Source organism: Cygnus olor, chromosome 2, assembly GCF_009769625.2.
Source record: "Cygnus olor isolate bCygOlo1 chromosome 2, bCygOlo1.pri.v2, whole genome shotgun sequence".
Taxonomy (NCBI): domain Eukaryota; kingdom Metazoa; phylum Chordata; class Aves; order Anseriformes; family Anatidae; genus Cygnus; species Cygnus olor.
In genome coordinates, this window is record NC_049170.1 from 95,420,889 (window position 1) to 95,447,013 (window position 26,125).

General features: G+C 37.1%; 1 protein-coding gene across 2 annotated transcripts in view; it reads left to right on the forward strand.

Annotated features, from left to right (window-relative positions):
- The window catches only part of GABBR2 (gamma-aminobutyric acid type B receptor subunit 2), a 477,214-nt gene that overhangs the window by 164,177 nt on the left and 286,912 nt on the right, over nt 1–26,125 (forward strand). For both annotated transcript variants that reach the window (XM_040549353.1, XM_040549354.1), the window contains exon 3: nt 22,257–22,427. In XM_040549353.1, coding sequence (XP_040405287.1) covers nt 22,257–22,427 — 171 coding nt within the window. The remainder of the gene's footprint in view (nt 1–22,256; nt 22,428–26,125) is intronic.

The window sequence follows — 26,125 nt, forward strand, 5'->3', positions numbered from 1 at the left end:
TACAACTGCAGTAGCAGCTACATTTCCTGTCTCAATAGGACTTATGAAACAATTAGGCAAATTTGGGATAGATCTTGCCATTGAATTCTAGACAGAATTCTCTTTATCCTCACCAGGCCATGTATGTGCGAAAGCTAACAAATTACACCCTGAGGCATGGCTTTATTCATGCCCATGCAAGAAACACTCTTCCAGTTTTACACATGGACCATTTGATTTGGTTCCACAAAATTAAATCAATGGATCCTATAACTGGTCATTTGTAATTAATATCAAAAATAATGCATCTTTGTCCCTGTTGTACCTTCTGTTGTCTTCACCGACCACTGCTGGAGGAAATTATTAACACTCAAGTTAGAAAGACTTTGAAAGTAAAATAAATCAAAAAGATTAAAAACAAATCCAACAATTAAAAAAAAAAAGAAAAGTAGAATCACTGTCCTTCATCTGAAGGATTTCAAACCCCTATGTATCACCTTCTCAGAAAGACCCCCATACCACCAGGGTGCTGGCTGTTTAAGACTTTGAGGGAAGTTACATATACTCTTGTCAAAGCTGTCATTAAGGACTCATTACACTGGAAAAGAAATAAAAAATATTTTGGCTCACCATCTACATATACTAGCATCTGTACTGGGAAAGGGTTGTGAGTTGCCTCAGATTTCAGGCTGATAACCTGCTGAAAAAAACAAACAAACAAAAAACTACTACTTATTGTTTCCACTGACTGTGCAGTATGGAATAAAATACAGTCTTGAAGACTGAAACTTGAATCTTCTTCCTCTAATGCACACTACAAGATAGATTGTCCTTACCATTATACTTTCCCTTCTTTTGTCCAGAGTTAATTCAATCTGCATAGGGGATTTTGGCAATGCTTTTTATTTTTTGGTATATTTTTTGTGACCTAGGAGAATTAAGTCAATATGCTCATGTAAAATTTGCAAGTGATACAAAATTGGGAGATTTTGCCATTACTAAAGAGAGCTTTCTTGCTTAATTCCAAAGGAAAGACATGCCCCTTTAAAAGGAGCAACAGAAATGATAAAAAAGGATTCATAACACAAAGTCATGGATGTGAGAATTATGGGCAGGGGAAGAGTGTCTTGGGATTGTGCAAGACCTGTTAAGGGTTGTTTAGGGAAGATCTGGAGGCAGGAAAAATGAGGAATCAAGGTGATTTGGGGAGGAACTAACATGGGAAAGGGAATAAAAGAGGTTGGTTGTGTGTGAAGAGGCTGTGCATCTCCACCTGCCCAGCACCATTTGTCCTTTCTTCTCATTAAACTCCATTTCTAACTATTTTTCTGTGCAAAATTGTATGTATGGAGGTTTGAGTGCCAGCAGCTGGAGTGGGGACTGTGACTCACAGGGCCCATGTGTCTGGGGTGCCACAAACATAAGCTAGTGTGATTACGTATGTCTGTGTGTGGTCATGAGGGAACGTCAGGCTTGACTTGCTGGTGAGGAGCTATTGCAGCAGCCAGAAGTCTGGAATGGATGGCAGAGAGCCCAGAAGGCCTAAGGGCTGGCTGCTGGAGGGACCAGAAAGCCAAAACCAGTGATGGGAGAGACTGTGAGGCCAGGAGGTTGGCTGAGAAACCCTTAGCATGTGTGTGCCTGTGCCTGAGGAGCCTGGAACCTTTTGTTTCTTACTGCAAGTTTTAAGTTTAATAAAGCATGTAGGGAATATTTTGTGGTTTGGGGTTACTGGAGCACATGCTGTCTAGACTCTTACTACAGTTGCTGAAACCGGATTTAAAAACCAAGATCTAGTTTTATATTGCAGTAGGCAGGTCATAATGACTATATGCTACCAGCTGATAACTATTGCTTTTCAAGTCAGTAGTTGCATTGTTCATCACTTGGAGCTTCTGGGTTGGTTTTATGAATAACTTCTGGAAAGAACTATGAAAGAAATGTTTGGCTTCTCCTCCTCTGGTACTTGTAGTGCTTTTTTTTTTTTTTTTTTTTGAGGAGGTGTGTGAATTTAATTGTTCCTAAAGCTTATAGAGGTTTTTCATTTCTTCTTACTAAATTTCATCCTATTTTTTCAAGACCATTTCTCTCATTTACCATTGTTCAAGTTTGTCTCCTGCCAATAAAAACAAGAAAAATTTTCTAAAGCTCTCCTGTCAACTTTGCAGACATGATAAATCTTGAGGTTAATCGAGGATTAGGCAGGTGTTTTCCTGCTCTTTTATAGAATGATGTTAAAACATGCTTCTATGTTACAGGATTCAGAGGCTGAATTGAAATATAACTTTCATATTATGTTGATTTTGGGAATAATTTCACTTTAACATTTCCTTGACCATCTCTTTTTTGAGATGTGGTGTGGAATTGTTCCATCTCGTTTATCAGGCACTGAGCATTTCCATTTTTTGTTTTCAATTGAGATTTAAAATCATAATAAAAAAAGTCTGACATATTCATGAGTAATGGCAGTGATGTCTGAATTATTTTTTTCTGACCGTCTCTCATCTGTGTTAAAGACTTTTTTCAGTATTCAGAAGCAGAGCCTCTGTCTGTGTTCCCAGCAGTGTAGCTTTCAATATTTTCACGTTGCTCAAAATCTGTGTAACTTTATTAGCACGGTGCTGAGCCTGAGCTAATATACCCTGCTGAGGGACTTAGCTGCTGCACGGAGTTCTGGCAGAGTATCTCCTGATATTATAAGAATTACTCGTTAAACTCTATACATGTTGTTGATATAGCAGCAGTGTTTTGAAGCAGTGACTAATGCTTCCACAGCTGTAGGTAGTATCAGGCATTTGGTTATTATTAGGGAAGTTGCCAGCATATTAGCAATGTTTGTATGCAGTTACTATAGCCAAAGGTACTCTTTGTTGTTAGGCATCACCGTTAGAAATGTTCTTAAAACATCTTAAATCTCCCCTTACTGTAGCCCCAGCTGACTGTGAAAGCTAAAAGCATTGGCAAAAAGCTCCTTAGAAATGATAAGCAACACCCGTATGCCAGTGTTTGTTGCTAAGTGAAATAAATTGGTAGTAGCATCGCCAACTTGCTGAAGCTGCTTGCAACAGCTGTGAACCCCAAAGCAGGTGATTAATGTCAGCTCGAAGCATTGCCGGCTGCCTGACAGGCCGTGTACCACCCTTGAACTCTGAACCAAAGGGCTTCTGATGGCTGCAAGCAGTGCTGACTTTCAAACAATGCGTGTAACAGCTACAAGCCCTGACACACACAATTCACAACATCTTTGCTTTTGTCCATCTTCACTTAGCTCCAGTGAAATCTAATTGCCAAGGTAAAACCTGAGGAATTTTAGAAGGTCTGTAGAATTATTTTTGCTGTTAATCCAGCTGATAAATTTAATTCCATGAAAATATTACATATGTTTTTACAACTTGCAGCTGCCCTTGCAATTTCAAGAAGGGGGCTGGATTCTCAGTGTGACTTTACTTTCTATTCATTGCTAGGGGGTGAGGATACGTTTTTACAGAGCCACTTATAAAATTCTTATCCTGGGAGCAGTTCCATGCTATTTCCTATCTCAGTATAATTGAAAGCAGACTGAGGATTAGAGATTTAGTTTCCAACTAAGAATTGCCAGAGTTGCAGCATTGTGCCAGCAGCTCCCACCCTCTGCTTGTTGTCTATATGGGGAACTGCAGTGAGTATTGGAAGAGCTAGTAATAAAACATAAACCTTCAAAAACATTGGTAGGCCAGTTGTCCTACAATACTTAACACGTCATGTTGCTATAAAGGCATTAAGTTTTAAGTCATGCAAATAATAGTAACATTGTTAACGTTACCAATGAGATCAACAAAATTACCGATTAATCTATGATTATAATAGTATTTCTCATGAACATCTACTTCTTTAGTAATAAAAAAGAATATTTCCACTGTCTCTGCTACAATCACGTTTATCAGTTTTTGGACTGCCAAGCAACTGTACTCAGATTTTGTATTCCCATCCTTTGCAATAAATATACATATTGTTTAGTATGATAATAAGCACGCTGTATTGCTGAAGTAGATGGTTCTCCTACCTGTATTTCTATAAGAGAATTACAATGTTTAGTAAAAAAAATTGGGTTAAATTTATTTACCAATCACTGTATGAAGATCATAATCATGGATTCTTAGAAGGGATATAAGTATATTTTTTTTCTGCTCTGTCTTCACTGAATTATGTTCCAGATCGATGTTTGTTTACTCTCTTCTCTAAGCAAGAACTATGGCACATGAAGAAGAAACAAGCTCAGGACAAAGTAGAAAAGATAGTTCCTCGTTTAATGTATGGTTAAGTTACAGATCTCTTTGCTGTGAGTTATAGCGCATGCCAAAAACTACAACTTCAGAAAGCAACTGAATTAGATAAATTCATGGAAGAAAAAAAAAAGAAGAAAAAAAAAAAGCATGAGAGATAGTGAACGCAAAGAGGTTAGAAAGATACAAGCAAATCATTGTGCCCCAAATTTCTGTAGAATGCGAGTTTTCTTTGGAAATGTCTCTAACAATGGCTAAGAGCAGGTACTTAGGTGAAGAAAACATCTGTGCAGATTTTTGCTTTGACCTTGTATGGCCTCTGATAAGTTCTTAAATTTTCTTTGAATCAAAGCTTGTAGCTCAGGCACAGTGGACCATAGCACAGGCATTTGTCTGCTTTTGTGAAAAATCTGATGGAATAACATTGAAAGTTGTGTGGATTTTTCCCATTCACCTCCTGAGACTGCTAGCTTTCAGGCTTCATGAAGATGAGTGAAGTGATAGGAAATCCATGGTTGTGTGTTTTAGGTAACACCTAAAGTTAGTCTTATCTGTAGTTATTAGATGGATGGTAGTTTCTGAGCTCAGAAGTAATGAGGTAACTGCATTTGTGGGATTTGTGCTTTTGCATTCATGAAATCATGTATTGGAATTATGTGACTCAAATAATGGTGTTTTTTCAATGGCAGCCATCTAAATAATGAGACACTAAGCTGGATGCCTGAGCCTGAAACAGTACTGTACAGTAACTGCATATACAGAAACAATACAAGGGATTGAGGTTGAATGCTGTCAGGTTAGATTTAGTGAAGATATTTTCTGTAAAACTGCATATGAATAGTAGGGCTAGGGGGCATCATTCTTACGGAGTAATGTATTTGCTCTATGATCAATTTGTTGGCAAAGGGTGAAATAGAGGGATACACCATACCTATTATCCTGCTTTAGAGCTTTAACTCTGAACTGCACCTTAATGATTTTTAGAAGTCACCTTTATGACTGTTTTATTTTACTGGGTTTATTTTTCTGTTTTAATTTATTTTTTATTGAAAACATTCTGAGAATATGACAAGTGCAGAATTTAAGTACACATACAGGCAGTAAAAAGAAGATATTTAATATTTAGACTACAGAGGTCGATACTGGGGCCAATACTACTTAACGTCTTCATTAATGGCCTGAATGATGGATGGGATGAAGCACATCCTCAGCAGATTTGCAGATGATACAAAAACAAGACGGGTGGTTGATATACTGAGTGGTTGCACTGCCATTCAGTGGGATGTTGAGAGGTTGGGGATCTGGTTTCTCCTGAAGCTGAGCAAAGAGAAATGCCAAGTCCTGCACTTGGGGAGGAAGAAACCTTGGGCACTCACCCATACAGGCTGGGGAGTGTTTGGCTGGAAAGCAGCTTTGCAGAAAAGGCTCCAGGACTCCTGGTGGACAGGAAATGGAAAATGAACCAGCAACGTGCCCTTGATGCAAAGGTGGCCAGCAGCATCTGTGCTGCATTATGAAGAGCTTCACCAGCAGGTTGAGGGTGATTCTTCTCTGCTTGACCCTGGCAAGAGCACACCTGGAGTACTTTGTCGTGGTCTCAGCTCCCCAGAACGGTGGCCCCTTGATAGACTTTCCCAGACACTGGAACACTGGGGGAGGTCTATCAAAGGGTCACTGTGCTGGGGAAGGGATCGGGGCATCTGTCATATGAGGAGAACCTGAGAGAGCTGAGAACATTTGCTAGATTAGAAGACTCAGGAGATCTCATGTGTATAAATATGTACATATGTCTTAAAATATATAAAATCTTTAGGGATTTCCTTCTACTTCCATTTTATAAGAATAAAGGCAATAATTGGCATTATAAACAACATTTTTTTTCCATGATTCAAAAATAGGAATCAGCTATAGGAAGCCACTTGCAGCAGGCTAGTTAACAGGCTAGTTAATACTAGCTGTTATTTAATACATCCCAGTCTTTTTCAACAGCAGCAGCCTTCGTGTGCCATTAGTGCTGAGTTTGGATGTAACCAGCAAAGAGCAGTGTTGCTGTAGGTGGCTGACCAACTCTTCTCTGTGTCACGATGCAGGGGTAGGCTGTCCTGTTATCTGCTTCTTACCCAGCCAGTGGGATGGAAGCTAGGGAGAGGGATTGTTCTGGTTTATCTCCAACCTTTAGAGTTGCTTGGCTGCTTGTTCAAGCCTCAGCTTTCTATTCCACGTCTTCGGAGAGCAGCTCCCAGTTCTTGTCTCTTCTAAGCAGTTTAAGAGGAGGTGAGTTGAGGTTATGCCAGGGATAGAAGGATGGCTGTTTAGGGGACAGGAGTGTGCATTTGTATTGTGGGTCTCAAGAAGGCTAATGGCGTGGCAGGAGAAAAGGGAAAGGTAGGAAGACGTATGGGTGAGGAGCACATGCATATCTATTCCCAACATCACCCTCCAAAAATTGCAATGGCCTCTCAGTCTTTGACAGCTGTTACAAAACAGTCCTGTACCTTCCCAAAACAAGAACACAGAAATAGCAATATTCATTTTGGAGTCATTCTCCTCTTTCCCCTCCTGACCAACTCTCCTCAGGTCACAGCACTGGATTGAGTCTTGCAGGCTCACAACTTGAACGGATGATCGGTTCTGCTGGCAGTGAGACATACAGGCTGTCAATGCAAGAAAATTATGTGTATTGACCATTATGTATAGCTTATGAGTTCTCGATAGCATCAATAAGTAGTGGTGTCCAAATTTCAGAATTACTACTTTGAGTGAATACAGAAAAAACACTTTTCATCAGCAATGGGGTCATTCCATTTTCATTTGATCACTAACTTGGAAGTAGGCATCACTTTAACACAAAATGACTTGAAACAAGTATGATTTGAATGACGTCCAGACCCATCAACTTGTATTGCAGTAAAAGCAGGGAAGGAGAGTGTAATATTTCCAAATATTTTTCCTTTTTTTTTCTTTATCCACTAATTCAAAACATTTCCAGACTCTGTGTTTTTGAGGTTTTACTGTGTTTTGCCTTTTGTTTGTGTCTCCTATTATCTCCAGGGAAACTTTATGCCTGTAATGCACCATTTTCTGCTAAGAACAGTGAAAAATCCTTGACCCATCTGCCTCTCTTTCATCTTTAGTTGGATGTCATACGGGTTAATTGTGTCTGGCTCCCCAAATCAGAAATGGATTGGGTTTGGTTGTAGTATTTGTCCAGTATCCTCTTCCCTGCAATTACACCACACTTTTGCTGCAAAGCAAAGCAGATTAGTGGAGAAAAGTGTGGGTTAAAATTGTAGTCCCTAGTCTTCAATTTAGTCCTTTAAAATACATTTCATGTCATATTTCAGCTGTGTTGCACTTGTATTTTGGTAAAGCAGAAACTGCAGAAAACTGACGACAAGAGTGTGTACTCAACTCCAAGGCAGCTTACAATAGCTGAAGTATCATGCACAGTTGGATGGTATTGGAAGTGGGACCCCATGCATGTGCCAAGGATCCCATGTGGCATAATCACAAGACAGGTGATTTCAGTAGAAGTTCAGCAGCAGACTTCAGCTGGGCTTGTGTGTACCACAGGTCTGCCTGTGGCCTTAGCCACATGAACTTAAGTAAAACAGCTTAAAAGGAGCAGATGCAAGTGTATGGGCATTTATTTGTTTGGCTGTTGCTTGAGATTTAAAGTAAATGAGCTTGCTGGTCATAGAGGGATATTATATGGAGGTGAGACCATGCTCAAAGACACTGCAAAAATCACTGGTTGAAATGGCAAGCCATATTCAACAAAGTAAACCATTGCATCATGAATAGCTCTGAGTTGTCTATGTAGAAGTGAAAGTATTATGCTGTTATGAAAGATGTGACAAGGACAGGGTTAAGACTGTTTTGAGACACCCAACCTGAATCTTCAACAATTTTAAGATTGAGATAAATTACAGTGAAAATTCAGTTACCTTAAACTTTAGCACTTATAGTAAGATTTTTTCTGGACATTGAAGATATAAATCCACTTGAACATTTTGTAACATCTGCATTTATTTTTAATATGATTTTTGAAGAATTTAGGCATCATCAATTTTACTAACCATTTAGTTAAAGAGATCAATTACCTGAAAATCCTGAGGGTCTAGTAGGCCAAAGTGCCTTCTGGGTGCCTCACTGCTTAAATCACATGCTTAAATATCTATATAGATCTGATAATTTGTACAGGATTCATTTGACCAAGTGTAGTGTAGGCGGCTGCATCTGATATAGTCACTGTTGTCTCCCATCAGTGCCTACAGTGGTGAGAAGTAGATGCTTCTAGGGAGTGATTCATCTCACCTTAAAGTTTATCCGAGGCAAGTCAATACAAGTTATGATGCACCAATATAAATCACATCAAACTTGAAGCTTTACTCTGCTGTAAATGTGCTGGGAGGTAAAATTCCTTGTGTAGACATAAGGAAAGTCTTAGAAAGCACATGCTATCCTCTACTTACTGCTACCTGTGGTGCAGGTGAGCCAGGTTTTTCAGTGGCTGCAGACCTCTGAAGTTCCTTAATTGAACACAGGGATGTGTAACCATGCAGCTGGTTAGATGCCTCTCTTTACATATATCAGCTCAAGTATTCACAAAGCCCAGCTTTCACCATAATACAAATGAGGTCAAGATTCCTTCTGGAAACATAACTATTAGCATGTTCACTGCATCTGTCCACTGCGTCTGTGTTTTGTTTTTCTCTGTTCATCTCTTTTTCTTTTTTTTTTTTTTTCCTACAGCGTGTCTTGTCATGTGCTCTGAATAGTGCCTCCTTGGTTCTCTCTTGTCATTTGTCCATCTATCTCACAATCTCTTATCCTGTTCTTGTGCTGTTACTTATTTCCTGCCTGAATTTCCTCCCTGCTTCTTCTTATCTTCATAGCCCTGTTTTGGAATGGGTCAGGAGGCAGTATTCAAGCTGGCTGCCAACTGAGAACTCCTTATCTGTGCTCTAGGAGGTGTTTTACGGCTCAAACTAATCAGAATCTCTCTACAAGAGGAAAATCAGGACTCCAGGAAGCTGGAAAATGAATAAATTATTAGTACAGTAGAAATGTAATCTGGAAATTCCAGTATCTTATAGATAAAGGACTGGATGAAACTGATAACCAAATTAAGGAAAAGAAGGGAAAAAAAAAAGAAAAAAGAAGAAAATGCCATATTAATTTCTAGGTCTTTCTGTGAACTTGCTGCAAAGATTTGCCCTCTCTTTTGTTACTAGGTAATGATCAAATACACCAGGAGTCTCAAATCTCAAAGACATGGTTTTCTTTAGTAGGACACTTGTTCTTCAGTTAACAGACTTAACTATACAAAGTCAGAGGATTTCAGAATAATCTGTTTGTAGAAAAGGTAATGAATATAGTTAATCTTATTTCATTTTTCACCCAGATGCACAATACATTAATACAGGTTGTTAGTGCATCCCTTGATATATATTATTGATAAAGCTGACAGCATTTTTACCTGAGGGGCATACTTCAAAATTAATAGTGCATGTATGTTAGCATGTAGTAAAGTCTAATTCGTTAGGGAAAAAAAAATCCAGATCACCCATTTAATTTCTGAAATCTTTAGCTGAATATTCATGATTTATATTTTCTGATCTGGAATCATAATGATAACCTTTGTCAAAGATGCTTTCCATTTGCCCTCTTGTTTTTACCATAAAGTGTTTGCCCCGTCATGTTTGTCTCGTATACAGACAGTAAAAACAGTAGACGCTCACACTTGGCAGGAATATGTCCAACAGTGGCATTTGTAAAAAGTCGAAGAGAACTCAGCGGTAGCCAAAATAACAGAAGTCAAAGTCCATAAACTGTCAAGACCAAGTAGACAAAGCCATGATATATATATAAGATATATAGTTTTTTTTAAAAAAAAGACACAAGATAAAACGACAATTTAGTAAAAATGTATAAAAATAAAAGGTAATTTAGAAAACTACATCACTAAAAAAAAAGTTGAGAAGAGGCAATTGACTTTGAAAATTACTACTTAATCACCCCACATGAGAAGTGAGTAATAAATAATGAAATACATGTGATTGAATTAGGAAAGATGATATGTAAAGCAGCCTTCCAAAACTAATAAGCACTACCAAACTCTAATGCACATAGTGAGTTTTCATATGAGTGCCTTCTCTCAAATCAATGTAACTCTTGAAATATTTAAAATTAAGTGATATCCTTAAGCACTTTCCTGACTCCATGCCAAAGATCAAGCACAAAGATATTCCTTATGAGTGAAAAAATTAAGGCTACATTAGGTTTAGTATTACATATGATTGTAGAGTGATCCAGTTCAGTTTTTATCTAACATGGATGGATGGATGGATCGAAGTTATGGCAAATACCGTAAAAAGAGCAGATCGATAAAGGCTATTTTCAGGAACAGATGGGATTGTAGTGAACAGTTTTATGGAGTAAGTGGCAAAAGAAGGTAAAAAGGTCTAGAGAAAACATTCAGTTGTTGGTCAGCAGAAATGAGGATGATGGCAAGATCTAAGGAAAAATGGTTGAGAGATCTAATTGAAGTGTACATGATCTTAAATGGTGTAGATAATGTTAATGCTTTGTACCCAGAATGCATTCTAAGACCAGGGGCAAGTACTGTACTTAAAATCAAATGCAGACATAAAGAAACATTTATTAAATTAATAGTAACCGCTGAAGTGACCTGCAAGGCATAGGTATTGAGAGAAACACATTGAGGGTTACTCAGGCAACAATTAGCTGATGTCCTGGAGGCAGTGGTACAGGGAGGAAATGCATTTGCTTTGTTCCACTGTTGCCAGTGACATTCAGAAGGGATTTTTGTTTTGTGACCATACTTAGACCAAGACAGTTTGCCAGTTTGCCTTTTTTTTTTTTTTAGAAATAGAATATAATGCCTCATAAAAATTTTTATAGCCATTCTTACTTCAAGATTAGAAACCGCAGAATATAGCTTTGAGTTGACAAATAGTTTTGTAATTTAGATTGTCTGAAAAGATCTGCACGAACTTTTCCTTTCTGCATACGTTACTAGAAAGCGTTGTATGTGTAGTTTTCTGTCTAAAACATCTTGATAAAATCTCTATTCACTGCAAATAAAAAAAATTACCAAGTGTGTAATCTTAGTTATTACTTAGAATGGAATCAAATGTACATTTGGCATTTTTATGCCAAATATAGTATAATCATAATTGTGATTGGCATTTCTGCTGAAGGTTTATACTGACAATGTAAGCCAGGATGACCTTGCTGCTGGGCATGGAAGAAACGTTTTCCTTGGCAACAGTACTAATTTTGCTGGCAATGGCTGTTGGCAAATAAAATTCCCTGATTTTTTACCAGTCTATGTTTCAACACCTCCAGCAAACTCTTTGAGTTAACCCCTCTTCATCCATAATTAGAGAAGGTACATTTCCAAGCAAACAATGTTGGACTTTTCTCTGAGCATTTCTAGTGGATTGTGACTGCACCATGCAGTGCTGAGACATCAGAAAAGTTACAGACCTGAAAAAAAAGGCAAATTAGTCCAAGCAGAGTGCAGAATTACTGTTATGGTATTGCTTCCAGCACCTGATAAGGTATCTCTGAGCTGTGCTGCTCCACACAGAGTAAACAGCATATTTATCTCTACTTCGTACAGTGAGGATGTTGCCTGTTTTGGCTTGAAAAGTCTGGAATATTTTGCTTAGATTTGAAGCAAGAGAATGAAGGAATAAACAAATTGCTAATTCATGACTTAGGGCTATGCAAAAAGGATATTTGTAGGGATTTCAGTAAATCATGAATTAATATTGTGTTCTTTAGATTCACATTTCTTCAAGTTCTTCAGATTTCTCAGATGCCATATTTGCAGCAACAGAAGTAAAAAATAGAAAAAACAGAACTGGGAGTGTGTTAAGGTGTCTGACCCCCAGAAGAAATTAGGAGTTCTCATCTTAAATCTCACCAATGGTCCATCTCCCTGATTCTAACAGAATGCAATGTTGATTTGTTTACATGAAAAGACATCCAGACAACCCATACTGCACAATTAAGATATCTTTGAACTGGGGAAGCTTTTCCCTACTTTTTGTCATTTAGAGGAGGAAAATTATAAAACAAATATCTTATCTGAAGTCCAAATGTAGACAGAACAGATGTAGTTTTAACATGTGTTAGCTGGATGAAGTCTGCCGAACAAACAATACTAATAGAATGATAATAGTTTTGGGCAGCCATCCAGGAACAAACTGTTGTGAATAGGTCTGGATCTTTTTGTGTGTGTGTGTGTGCTTCCTTGTTCATTTGTTTTATTTTTATTTTTAATGTATTATTGCAGCGTAGCCTGTTTTGTCAAAGGTGACATATCTTACAAAGTTGTTGTTCTGCACTAAATTTTGAGGATAATGACTTGTAGATAGGAGACAAGAAAGCCGGGTAGATAGAGTATGAGTGTAGGACACTTTGCATGATTTGGGATAAATAATAATTCTGTGATTGAAGCAGAGCAGGGATTTGAAGCGGAATTCTGGTATAATCCAGGCCAGCAGCCAAATTCTAAGCAACTGAGTGTGACAGACAAAGATACAACCCTCTCGCACAATGCAGTTCCATTTATGAAAATGCTTAAAAGCTTTTGTCTCTTATTCTGTTTGGAAATTAAAGAATTTTTGCAGCAATCTCTGTAGATCTGATACTTGATTTCAATGCTCTGATCAACCTCCAGCAGTACACAAAACATCTGTGTTAGCTGTAAATGATTTGTGCCTACTGTAGATCTGAAAATATTCTCTAGAGAAAAAGCAATCCATAATTGCCAGATTTATTCCTTTTTCTGAAATCTGCTTCAAACTGTGCTAGATTATTTCAAGTGAATGGTCAGAAGAAATGTGCAATGAAAGGTGTAAAAGTTGTTTATTTTCCGTTAGTAGTGAAAGAATCAAGTTAGGCTAATGCTGGATGTGGTAATCTGTTTGAGATGATTATTCTGCTTCGTGTTCAGCTAGCTACCTACTGAAACAGTGTTTAAATGACAAAGTCACTTTCAACTTGACTGGTTGCACTGTTAACCATTGAATTGAAGGACACTCTCCATAACTCCATGAGGTACTTCCTTGGCATGTCTCAGAAGTAAGTGTCTCAGAAGTGAATTTATTAGGTTTATTAAGTAGCATTTGTTGGAACTTAAAATGGATCCCATTACTTGGACTTGGATTTGATCTGTAACTTTATTCTTCTTCGAATAGCTCTATTACTTTCTGTTCATCTGAAATGTTGTTCAAGGAATTCCTTTAACTTAGTTCTTCTATAAAGTTTTTAAATGTAGGCACTGGCTGGTGTGAACAGTTGGTGTGAACAGATTATTCCAATCTAAGAAGCAGGTGAAGCACTAATGTTAATGTCTAGACCATTTTCTTCCTTCTTTTCTGGGAGGGGAGGGGGCAGATCTGCTACAGTTTTCAGCTTTTGTTCAGCCTCTCCGTTACTTGAAGACCACTAAAAATAAGCAAAGAAAAAAAAAAAAAGAAACAAACAAACAAATAACAAAAAAAAAACACACCTCACTTGAGGTTCAGTTGTATCACTGTACTTTAACATAATCTATAAATTTATGGGAGTAGCAAATCTTAATACCAAAAGACAAAACTTCTTCGTCTGGTCTGATTTTCTGCATTCAGACGTTATCAGTTCCTACCATGTCATTCCGGGAGTATGCCAGGCTACAGAAGGTGGAAGTAAACATGACTGAATGGTTCTTTCCCATAAACCTATAAGTACATGTATTTCGTTTGAACTACTTGTCACATGGATTTTGTATATATATATATTTTATCTAAACCAGTTTCTATCCTCAAAAATATTGATTCATTCAGTAGCCAGAATTGCTTCCTGAAACGTCTCCAGAGCAGCATGCAGCTGAATGTCAATTTTACTGTGATTGGATTAGTTCACTGGAATGTCACCAGCATGCAGGCGGGTGCCTTCCAACCTTGAGACCAGCTGGAGGTTCTTTTTCTGGAAACTCCCAGGTGCCAGGAGGCAGTCAGTGGAAGCAATTTCAGCCACAGAATTAATGAAGGTAACAGCGGATGATACTGGGCAGGAGCGTTTGGCAAAACATCTGACTTTAAAAGGAACAGGAGCGCTAATCAGATGGGTAATATGTTATGGATGATGAAAAGGATGTTCATCCACAAGATCCATTCTTGTCCAGTGCGTTTAATACCATGTGTGATTTTATGTTCCCATTTAGATGGGGCATCCTTCTCATTTACCAGCTAGTGATCCATCATAGAGGTTCTCTTAGGCTTCTAGTTTGCTTTTGCAAAGGTCATAATGAAAGTCTTTGTACAGAGTTAACAGAACATTTTTTAATGTTCATTAGTTGTATTCATTATAGCACTGAAGTTTGTCTCTTGACAATCTCATGAAACCTTCTGGATGTAAGTACAGTGGAGACTCGAGAGCTTCATTCTGGTAAAAACTTAAGAGTACTTAAAACAGATAAAATTGTAGCTGCTATAAAGCACCACTTCTTATTATATATATATTTTATTTTCCTTCTTTCTTCTTTCTGATTATGTTAGTGCATCACCTGTGCTATTGGGGATCAGGATTTCAGTATAGCTAGTAGGGAAGATTGCCACTTTGATTCTTAGGTTCAGTTAAGAACCAGCTCCTTTACCCTCTGTATGTAGACACCCATCACCAGTGGCTGTGCAGGCAAATTGCCAAGACACATTATCATTGTTTCTTCATCTTTATTACTGTGTGTTGCTTTCATCAGCTTTGAAGATTCGTGCAATGCCTCAGTCAATGAAGTCACTGCACTTAGCTTATGTTGGAATATTCTCCAAATACGTCTGTGACTTTGCAGTGTTATTTCTACATATCTTTCTTCCAAATCATTCATCAAAATTGATTAGCTGGTGCATTTTGTGCATGGTATCATGTAATTTTTAAGATTATTTTTGATTATATAACTCTGTTTTCTTATTCCAAGTACTGTTGTTGTATTAAAACTTTATACGTAACTTGACTAGTAGTAAGATCGTTTGGTAGTAGTGAGACTGCATTTCTGAGCAAGGTGGCTTATGTAGTAGGCTTACTGTTAATCTCTAAATACTACATTAACTTTTAACCTAGATCTTTATATTCTGTGTCTTTCAGTAGTTATTGCAAAACATAACTAACTCATCAGTTACTGTTCAATAAAAATGCATTTTAATGGTTAGGCTTCAATCCATTCTCTGGTTCTGAGTTCTGAGCATATTGTTTCATTCTTGATGTGACATCACCTAATACTGTCTCAAGAGTTGCAGCAGGCAAATCTTTTAATTCTTCATTAACTTCCATTCAGGTCCTTCTAGCTCCTGGGACCATCAAGTCATCACATGCCCACAATCAAGTATTATTATTGCTGGCACAGGTTTGTCACAGCTTTAGAGCCCCTGGCAGGGCACACAGTGGAGTGGTATATGGTGTCACAATTAGGCATTGCTGCAAATTATTGCCTTCCTAAGTTTTGACTACATTACTTATGACAAGATGCTGTATGTGCAAGCCTATACCATTACATTAATATTTTCTGTGGAGCTTTCTAACATTCTGTCTTCTTTTTGGAAATAATTATTTGTGTTTTCCACATTCACAGAGAATATTGCTTCTTAACTAAGCAAATATGACATGCAATCTTTAGTTATGGTGATAATAAATGCTATCACTGACCGATTGAATCAACAGTACTTATCCTGTTTGGCAATGTTGATTTATCAGCATAATACAGGCAGTATCTGCCACTTAAATGTTTATATATGTATGTGCATATATAAAACTCTCCATCAAGACTTGTTTTGCAGCAACAGGGGCAAATTTAAATTTCTAGGGATCATTAATAAAACACTTGTATAAGCCACAGTGCAGAATCCTAGCAAAATTAAGCTAATCTCTCTGGTGCTCAATAACCCAATTTTCTAAATGCAAGTATGAATCAGTTGTCTTAGCAGATGATGTTTTATTAAAGGGAGATCGCCCTGCTACCTAGGGCATTTTTTTTTCTAGTATACTGTACTCCATGCATTCAATGTGTAGTTATGTTTCAGATGTTTCAGAGCCTTCTCCTTTGGAGAGGCAAGTGGTCAGAGTGACACCTTGTTCTGAGTTTGGGATTGTCAAAACCAGACTTTCTGGCAAGCCTTGCCAGAAGGCAGGGGTCTCCCTCGAGCTGCTGGGGAATTTGTGATGGGAGGTGCGGCTGTTTGTTTAGCCACTCTGCTCTGCTGGCCCCTCTTTGCTTTAAGAGAGTGAAGTTTTGTGTTCTACCTTTATGTACAAACAATATCTTTGCTAAGGGTTTTTGCTATTGATTTCCTTTAGGTAACACAGCCCTTGTAAATAAATTTGTCACTTAACGGACATTTTGCCTTAGGTTAGGGTGACTGTTAACCCTAAAAGTGCAGAGCGTGGGCTAGTTTTGCACTCTTATTTTTCCCAGACATCTATACACTAGTACAGTGACAAAATTTTAGCATAAATGCTTCCCTGAGATTGTAAAACAGCCAAACATCAGAAAATAGCTTCCCTTATCTGGCATCTTCCTTTCCCTCTAGAATTCTTGGGACTGCAGGGTTGCTTCAGTCTTCCAGTTTCCAATGTCCAGACTTCTATAAATAATATATACATTCCGTATATAGTGCTGTTTTCTTTTCTAATTTTGTTTCAGCTCTTTAATATCCCTCCTGTCTTCCATAACTCCTGGTATTTCCCATTGACTTCATTAGTGTTGCATCCCATTTTCTTAAATGAATGCTAGAGCTTATCCTCTTAACATTCCTGCTTGTGTGTTGACTTTCCTTAAGGGAATGCATTCTTCCCCAAAATAGGAACATGCTTGCTTTAACTTGATAGTGCTTTAGATTGATGTTCTTGACTTAATCCACCATGCTTCATTTCAGACGGATAAAGGGTTACAAAGCTAGCTTGTACTCCTCTAGTGCAGAATTGTTCCTTTCTACACTTAGTTTTAACTTTTTTTCCCCATCTCACTGAATCTACCGTTGGCCAAAACTCTTCCATGAAACTGTATGGATTTTCAAATAAAATAATATTTCCTGTTCCAGAAAGTACCATCTTTCTGGAGAAAATTTAATTTACCAAAACATATGCCTGACCCCAGCACCTTCTTAATAAAATACTTGATATAATTTTCAGTTTTTCAGCAAAGTCCCCCAGATCAAATTCCTTAACCTAGCCATCTGTCATATTAGGCTGAAGCTTTTCTCATAATTTGGTACCACATTGTATCCTCTCCTATTGTCACCATTATCAAATCCTACTTTTACCTGCAGCAAGAAGCCAAAGAAATTCCCTTGAATTCTGTGGAATAATTATATTAATTATATATATATATATATATATATATTTTTTTTTTCTGTGAAAGCAGAGTTTGTCTCATGGGGTTTTTCAATTTTGGATGATTTCCAAGATTTTTTTTTAAATATAAAAGAATCCTACATTTTATGGCCTCAAAACTCATTATTGTAAGATGCTCACACAGTGCTAACGGGTCCTTTCTGCATCACCTTTAATGTTTTGTTCCTTTCCTATTTCACACTGATTCCTGCATTCTTTTGCTTTGAACTCATTCCAGAACTGTTATTCATTGCTTCCTTTCTATTAACTGAGTGAGATAAAGCTATTAGCCTGTCTTTCTGCTCTGTTTCTCCACTGTTAGTAATGAAGCAAAACTGCTCAGCTCACTCTTGGGCCAGCTGTGTATTTATTTTTAAAACAGAAGAATCTGCATTGCCTCAGATCTGAGTGTAGGCAACTGTAATATGACAGGATCAATAAATCAAAAAGTTACAATTACATCAGTATTGCTAAATCACACTAAGTAAACATGATTTTCAGGTATTCAGAGACCTGAAAAATTGGATTTAAAGGAATTTGGTGAAAGTTTTGGCACTGACTTCAGCGAGATTGAGACTTCATCTGAAATACCGATTTGCAGTCACCCTGTATGTACCTCTCTAGTTAGCTGGTCTTTTGCTCCCCTGTCGTCCATGTGGTACATTACAGGGAGAATACCACAGAAAGCAAAGCATTGTATTAGTACATCAACTTCAGATGACAGACTTGAAAGTCATTTTGATGATTCCTTTCATACTTATTCCCAACTTGAATGATTTCTAGGATATTAACATTTTTTTTTTGTTTGTTTCTATGTTTGTGTTTTAACATTTACAGTCAAAATGCATTCTGAGGAAGTTCTGCTAACTATAATCTGCTCATATAGTGAATCCACAAGCAGTATGAATCATTTAAAAGAGTCAGAAATAGTGCATTTCAGCTGTTAATAAAGTCCTTCATTTGAGAATTTACGTAGACTAAATTAAGGCAGCAAAACTTTTACTAAATTATGGTGTGGTTTTTTGATGAAGAAATAAACATTTATTTTTCAATATCTTGGTCTATTTGCTTCTCAGTTTGAACTACAGTTAATATCCTTAGTTGAATGGTAAATGTTATCATCTTTCCCATTTAAAAGTTTTAAACTGTTTCATCTCTGAAATCTCACTCTGAGTCATAGGGTATATGTTTCCTTTCATACACTTCATTTCCCTTCATTTTAAGTTCTCAAGCAGTTGCTTGCAAACTTGTTGCAAACTGTAAGCAGATTTTGTAAAGAAAGGTTTCCCAGGGATGACTGAAAAGTAGCTTCAGTTTTTCTAATAATATTCAAACTGATATATATTAAGTACTTACATTACAGTTTTTTTCTATATATCTACATGTGCACAGAGCCTCTTTGCATATTCACATACACTCAGTTTTGATATATCACCTGGTATATATAGTGTGTCCTGCATTTGAAATTTGAAAAAAAAAAATGTTTTCTTCAGCCTTTCACCCCTTCTTGAAATTTGCCTTTTGGCCAACATCTTTAGCAGCTTATATAAAACAATCCTCTGTGAAATCAGACATCATACACCCCACAAATATTTATTGCTGAGTTATACTCCTGCATATAAGTTTTTTGATTCCCATTTTTCTTCTGTGTAGAGCAGCAGCTATGTAACATCTGTAACATTTTTTTTTTTGTGTACTCTGAAAATACAGGAATGTGAAAAATAGTACCTTTGTGATTTGCAAAAAGTTATATGAGCAGCAGGATTGCTATTTACCCAGACTTTTGGGTAAATAACTAAAGGTTATAAAAAGAAATTCCAGTAACAAAAAACAGAATTAGATTTGTATGGCTTTCTGTCCTGTAGAATGAAGAAGTAAAGAAACTGAAAAGGTTGCCTTTCAATAGGTTCAATTTTTAATCATGAATAAACAAATTTAGCCCTAAAATACAGAGGATTTATGTTCAGTAAGCAAGGCCTGTGCCATCACAATGCATATGGATGGACTGTGTTGTGGTCTTATTTGTGTTATATCACATAGATTTAATTTTTTGTCAGTATTTCTATATAACTACACTATATCACGTGCTTTTAGAGTAAGTCTGTTTCGTATCAATTTATTTATTAACATGAGCTTTCCATTACAACTTTTTAAAACATACAGTGATTTTGTTTCTTCTTTTTCCTTCTTTGTCCTTTTCAATGCAGACCATTAAGTTCTGGAGACTGCTGGGTTAAGTTCATTGCATGTTCCCAAACTCTCAGAGAGGTGATTTTGTGAGAAGTTAAATATTTTCACTGACTTACTTTCTGTGAGAAAGGGAAAAAATATGGACTGACATAACTGTTTCAGGTTATTTGTCCATCTCTAATAGATGTCTTATCAAAATGGCAAAGTGATGCAGAATGTGACCAACCATGGCATATGGGATGCGTGAAAGAAAGGCCTCCGAACATATCCAATGTTCCGAGACTTATTTAAGCATGAAATTTTCCCATTTTACATTTTAATAAAACCTGTCATCAAAAAGAAAATGAAAAGGTGAATTTCTTGTAATTTAAATGTCAGTAGTATTACACATAAACCTGGATTCACCTCACATAGCTTTACAAAGCTGAGAAATCTAAGTTTTGAATCTTCATCTTTCTTTAGTCAATGACAAGAGGTAATGTTTCACTTAATTGTTTCCTAAGGTAATTTGGACAATTAGGATCGTAATTTAGGCATTTTATTTGAGTCACTAGAATGTCAAAGGATGGTTCTGATTTTGCTTGCCTGTTTCACAGATCTTTCCCCTAAAGCCAGCTCACAGCTATAGAGATACTTCTCATTACTAAGGCTTTCTGTACTTTTGATCAGAAAATTTACTGTTCCATCTGTGAACCTTGCCTATGTTGCTTGTCACTACTGTGATTTTAGCCTTGTTTTTTACTTCTTTTCCTTAAAGATCAATCAAATTACATTCAATCCAAAACCACAATAACTTGAAAAGCAAGTCCTTTGCAGTCACCGGGCTGAAAGCAGCCAGGCTGCTGAGAAGCATTCCTCTTCATGCTGGATTTCAGTCAAATTTTCAAAGTCAAATTTTCTCTTTTATTTCTCTCTTTTTAAGTCACAGTTTTCCTTTTTTCCACTTTCATTATGCAGTGTATACACGATGTTCAGCACTACAAGGCTAGACACAAAAGCTGGCTGGTTCCACCTAGCAGACCTTCATTCTTTTTTTACTTGAAATTAGCTTTTTGCAAACTCGTTGCTGATTACTAGATGTTATGAAGTGCTGAGTGAGCCAACCAGTACAGGTTTGAAAAATCAAGATCACAATATGACAATACCTCATAGTGTACTTTCTTCATGAAATCTAACAAAAGAGCAATTGCTACATTAAACGTATTTTACATTAGACTTGCATGGCAGTAGAAGGTCTTAAAAGTCTCCTCTAGCTGCTGACAGTTGAAGAGAAAGCATCTCCTCTTTGTGAGTAGAGTGTGAACTTTAAAGTTATGCACATTTTAACTTGTTTGGATTTCAGGGTTTGTAATTAGGAAAATAAATTATATTCAGGCTTAAGAGCTTATAGCAATGCAATAAGTTCTTTGTCAGTGTAAAATCACAGAATAGACTCCTCCCCTTCCAGCCAAAATCCAGATTTTACAAACATGAAGAAACAGCTCTGTTATTTCAAAGCAAATCTGCCTATTCTGAATTTCAGAAGAGGGTTTCTAGTACAAATATACCAAAATCTTAACTGAAGAATGTATAAACTTAATACTGTGGTTGGATGTACTTACATAGGCTTGAATTCACCTCCACTTTTTTACTCTTTATTGAGTTTGAAAGATATAACATAACTGTATTAGGGATCATATTTTTCTGCAGTCAAACCAATTTGCATTAAATTGGTACTTAAAAAAACCCTCAACTGTTATGCATGACTGAAAAAAAGCTTGAGAAACACAATTCTAGTAGCTTTAAAAATATTGAAGGAAATAACCATAAGTATCTTTGGAATTAGAGCATTTTCAGAAAGTGAATATTCAGGTATTCCATACACTGCCTGAAAATCATTCACAAAAAAAAAATATATATATATATATAAATGCTACCTTTATATATACCTTTATATATATATACACCTTTATATATATATAAATGCTACCTTTAACTGGGGCATTCAGTGTCCAAAATAATTGGGAATTCACTGAAGTATTTTTGTTGTTGTTGTTTTTGGTTTTTTGTGTGTATGTGTGTTGACAGGTTTGCTCTTTTCTTTTAGTATGAACATTCTCCAACTACATTCCAATCCTGGTGTTTTTAGATACGTAGAATTAGCCACTGGGCCCCTTTTGATTACTCAGGTCACAGGGGGCTTCTTCACTGAAGGAAAATGGGAGCCAGGCAAACTTCTGTGCTGCAGTCTTGGCTGTCATAATTATTCCCTTTGTTTCTGGTACCTGGGGCTGTTTTATTACCTGATGATAGAAAGGGGTGCTTCTAGAGGATTCTGTCTTATTGCACTGAGTAGAGCAAAATTTTTCTTCTGGCTGCTAGATGACTCATGGTGACTTTCATTTCTTTGTTGTCATTTTTGTTTGGTTTTGTTCTGTTTTTCAGCTTTCATTTGCAGCAACAACCCCAGAGTTGGCTGATAAGAAAAAATATCCTTATTTCTTCCGGACAGTGCCATCTGATAATGCAGTAAATCCAGCAATTTTGAAGTTACTCAAGTATTATCAGTGGAAGAGAGTAGGAACTTTGACCCAGGACGTACAAAGGTTCTCTGAGGTAAGATTTGCATAATTTCCAGTGCACAAAGAGAACTACTAATATCAGACTTCCAAGGAGCTAGTTCCTCCATTAATAGCAATTAAATAAAAAGAAACAGATGAACTGTTTCAGTGTTGTTTGGTTTTGTCTTACTAGGCTGCATTTGCTGTACCAAATAAACTTACTTCCCTTCTGGGACTTTTTTGACTAGCTATGGTTAAAAACTACTCATGCTTTCCCTTGACTTTTTTTACACCAAGATCATTGCACCCAAATGCAAAAAATAATATTTGTTTTGTAGTAAAGGATTCTGTATATGCTTTGACTTGCCTAAGTGTGTGATTTTCAAGGAGGTTTGTATCTTGACATTGGTTGAGTTAAAAGAGAGACTAAATCTAATTTCATCTTGTTTTTCTTCTCACGCTCTGATTTACTGCAAGTGTCAGTCTGAAATACTGAGGGACAAAATCTGCTAAATGTATGGTTGAAAGAGTTGTAGGAGCTTACTGTGACAGAAATGACCGCAGCCCCCAGAACTGATAAGATCAAGTATTATGCACTCTCCAAATCCTCTGAGTTTCACCCTGAGCAACATTTTGCTCATAGAAATTGAAAGAAAGTATGGGACAATTGCCTTAAGCATGGCATTAACAACAGAACAGTTAAAAGAAAACATCCGATAAGTAATTCATTAGAGCAAGACAAGGGAACGAGTTGGCCAATTAACTGACAGGCAAAACTAATAGATGGATGCCAGTTTCATGGTTGTTTTTACCTTCCTCATCTTTCATTAAAAAAGGCTGACTGTGATCTGAAGACTAATATAATTAAAACCAGTGAAGAGGGGTAAGAACAGGTTAGCGTCTGCTTGGATGAGTCAGATATTTTCAAATTCTCTGTCACAATGGAGTACTTAATAAATCTTAGAGTCTTTCCTTATGATCTTTGAGAATTCAAAGATAACAAGTAAGAGTATTGCAGGGGGAGGGAGAGATCAGTGTGCCTGTCTTTCCAAAAAGCACACAAAGACCCAGGGAATTATAAACCACTCAGCCTAAAATAAATTCCTGGAAAGATACTTGAACAGATAATCTGTTTAGAATTACCCAGAAGGGGAAAAAAAAAAAAGTGCTAAACAACGGCCAAAGTGGATTTGTCTAGAATAAACCATGCAAAGCAAACTAATTTCCTTCTATGACAAGATAACAGGTCTCAAGAAGATGGAGTAAATGATAAATGTGATGTTTTATGGCTTATAAAAACGTTAAAGCTATTCCTAAAGAAAACTAGGGAAACTCGATCATGAGGAAGATACTGTAAGAGCAAGCAGTCTCTGACAAATATTCTTGCCACCACAAGGTTAATTGACATTAGATCAGTTGACTGTTTTTAAAATGAATGCTGAAGAAAAGTTGTCGAAATGTATGTATGCTTTATCCTTCACTGGCTTGGAATTATGATTTCAAAGAGTAGTTATCAGTGGCTCACTGTCAAACAAGAAGGATGGGATTCTGTCAAGTGGTTTTCTAGATAGAGAGAATGTTTATTAAATATGCAGTTGATACCTACTTGGGAAGATCTCCAAACACTTTTGCAGGGGACAGGATTAGGTTTCAGAGTAATCTTGACAAGTAGAGAAAGGTTTAAAATAAATATTATGTAAGTGAAAAAGTACAAAATACTAGACTACACTAATCAACTATTTTAATGAAGAATGGCTATCTAGACAGCAGATCTCCAGAGTAAGATAGGGGAAGCACTACAAGAATTACCAACTGAGTAAAATCAAAAGTAAAAAGTAAACTGTAAAAAGTAGAGAAGTAGCAAACAGCTTCCATTTCAACAATCCCAATGTAATGCATTATTGAGATTTAAGACACACAGAGTAAGCTTCAACACTACTTAGCGCTAATTAGATGGAAGTTAGAACATCAGGTCTAAAGGACCATCTTCAAAGGGAAACAGATCAGAGAGGTCTCTTAAAAAGTTAAGAAGTCTAGAAACATGTGTTCCAAGAAAGATTAAAAGTGGGAAACAGTGAAATAGAGTTGATAGGTTGTTGAACCTCTGTTGCAGAGGGTTTGTTAAGATAAGACTAGACAAACACAACGTGGGTATTCTTGGTCTTCCATTGGGATAGAGGAATGGACTTCATGTCTGTCCTGATCATTTAAGAAATGTTCAAAACTGCTGCTTTCTAGGGTTTGCTAGAGTGTTAAACTTGAGTTCAAGGTCTTTCCATTCCTCTAGAAAGGTGACACCCTTCTGTGTCAGACTGCAAACTCAATTTAGTGTGATTCATTAAAGCATTCGGGTAATGAAAGATCCGGTTAACACTTCCTTCAATTCAAGTGACTTCATAGACCATAGTGAGTCCTGAGGCTCCTGAAATAATTAAGGCTGCATCTTTTCTTTTTCAGCTCCATGCAGTTTGTCCATTCCCTCTGTATTCTTTTGTAGATAGTGAAAGCACAGGAAAAATTGCAGGAAATAACTGACCAGGAGCAGTGAGGGATAGGATCCGTGAGCAGCAGAGGGGGATAGCACCCAGTGGCTGGGCATGCTGCTCCACTGCAATGGAACAGAGCAGGCCCAGAGGATGGGGCCAGGTTCAGCCAAGGACACAGACCATCAGGCAAGTCCATGGCAATGAGTCAGTTCTGAGGCACAGCTGGGAAACCTATCTGCAGGTCAGGGTTAGGTTTAGTGATTCCTGAGAAGGTCTATGGCAGAGGTTGAAGGCACAGGCAGGACTAAGCCTAAATTGGACCTCTGGGGTCGATGTGAGTGGAGACCCCTGGTGAAAGACCTTTAAGGGTGACTTCTGGTTGCTGATACAAGTCTATACATCCACTCTGAAATCATAATCTTTCCTCTAAAGGAACATCAGCCAAAACTATCATTCTAAGTAATGCTTAAATTATTAATTTTCCTAATGTTTTATTGAAAATGAAAAAATTGTGGAGTAGTATCTTAAACATATCTTTGTTGTAAAATCCCAGTAACTTTGGGATGTGGTTCTTCTTTTCTGTGCTAAAAAGATATTGTATGCCACTAGGCAGAAAGTAGCTGAATGTCATTTCTGTTTACTCTCATATAAAATAAAATAAGCAAAAATTAATGGGGTCTTTGAGGGAGCCTGTGTAGTAACTCAGGTGGCTTTAGAGCAATTTGTTCTGCATGTAATCTCCTGCTCTCTCCCAGTTTTTCCATCTCCCAGAAAGTCTGTACCTGTTTGAAAATTTTCATTTTCTAGAATAATTTATATAGAATAATCAGCATATGTCTGAATTTCCTCCAGTTGTTCCTCCAACCCCTATATGGCGATACAGATTGCTTTCTTGTTCATGTTACACAGGAAAGACTTTGTATCCTTTTAGTTTAGACAACAGGAAATCTAACTGCCTCTCAATCACAGCCGTCTAATTTCAGTTTTTGTGGTTGATGACTTTTTTCTTTAGTTGGATCACTGTCTCCTGTCTTTGCAATTTGTACTGCAATCTTATATCCTGATGAAAAAAAAAAGTTTACTTAACTTGTCCAAATTGTTAGCTGCCCTGAAAGTCATAAAACTGTTTGTTGGTTTACCTTGTCTTGTAATGAGGCAGTTGTCTAAATTGCTTAGAGTATCAATCTTACTCTAATATATCTCTGGAAGCCAAAATTACAGAGGACTGTAATTTTCACTTGTTTCCCTTGGAACACTTCCTGCAGAC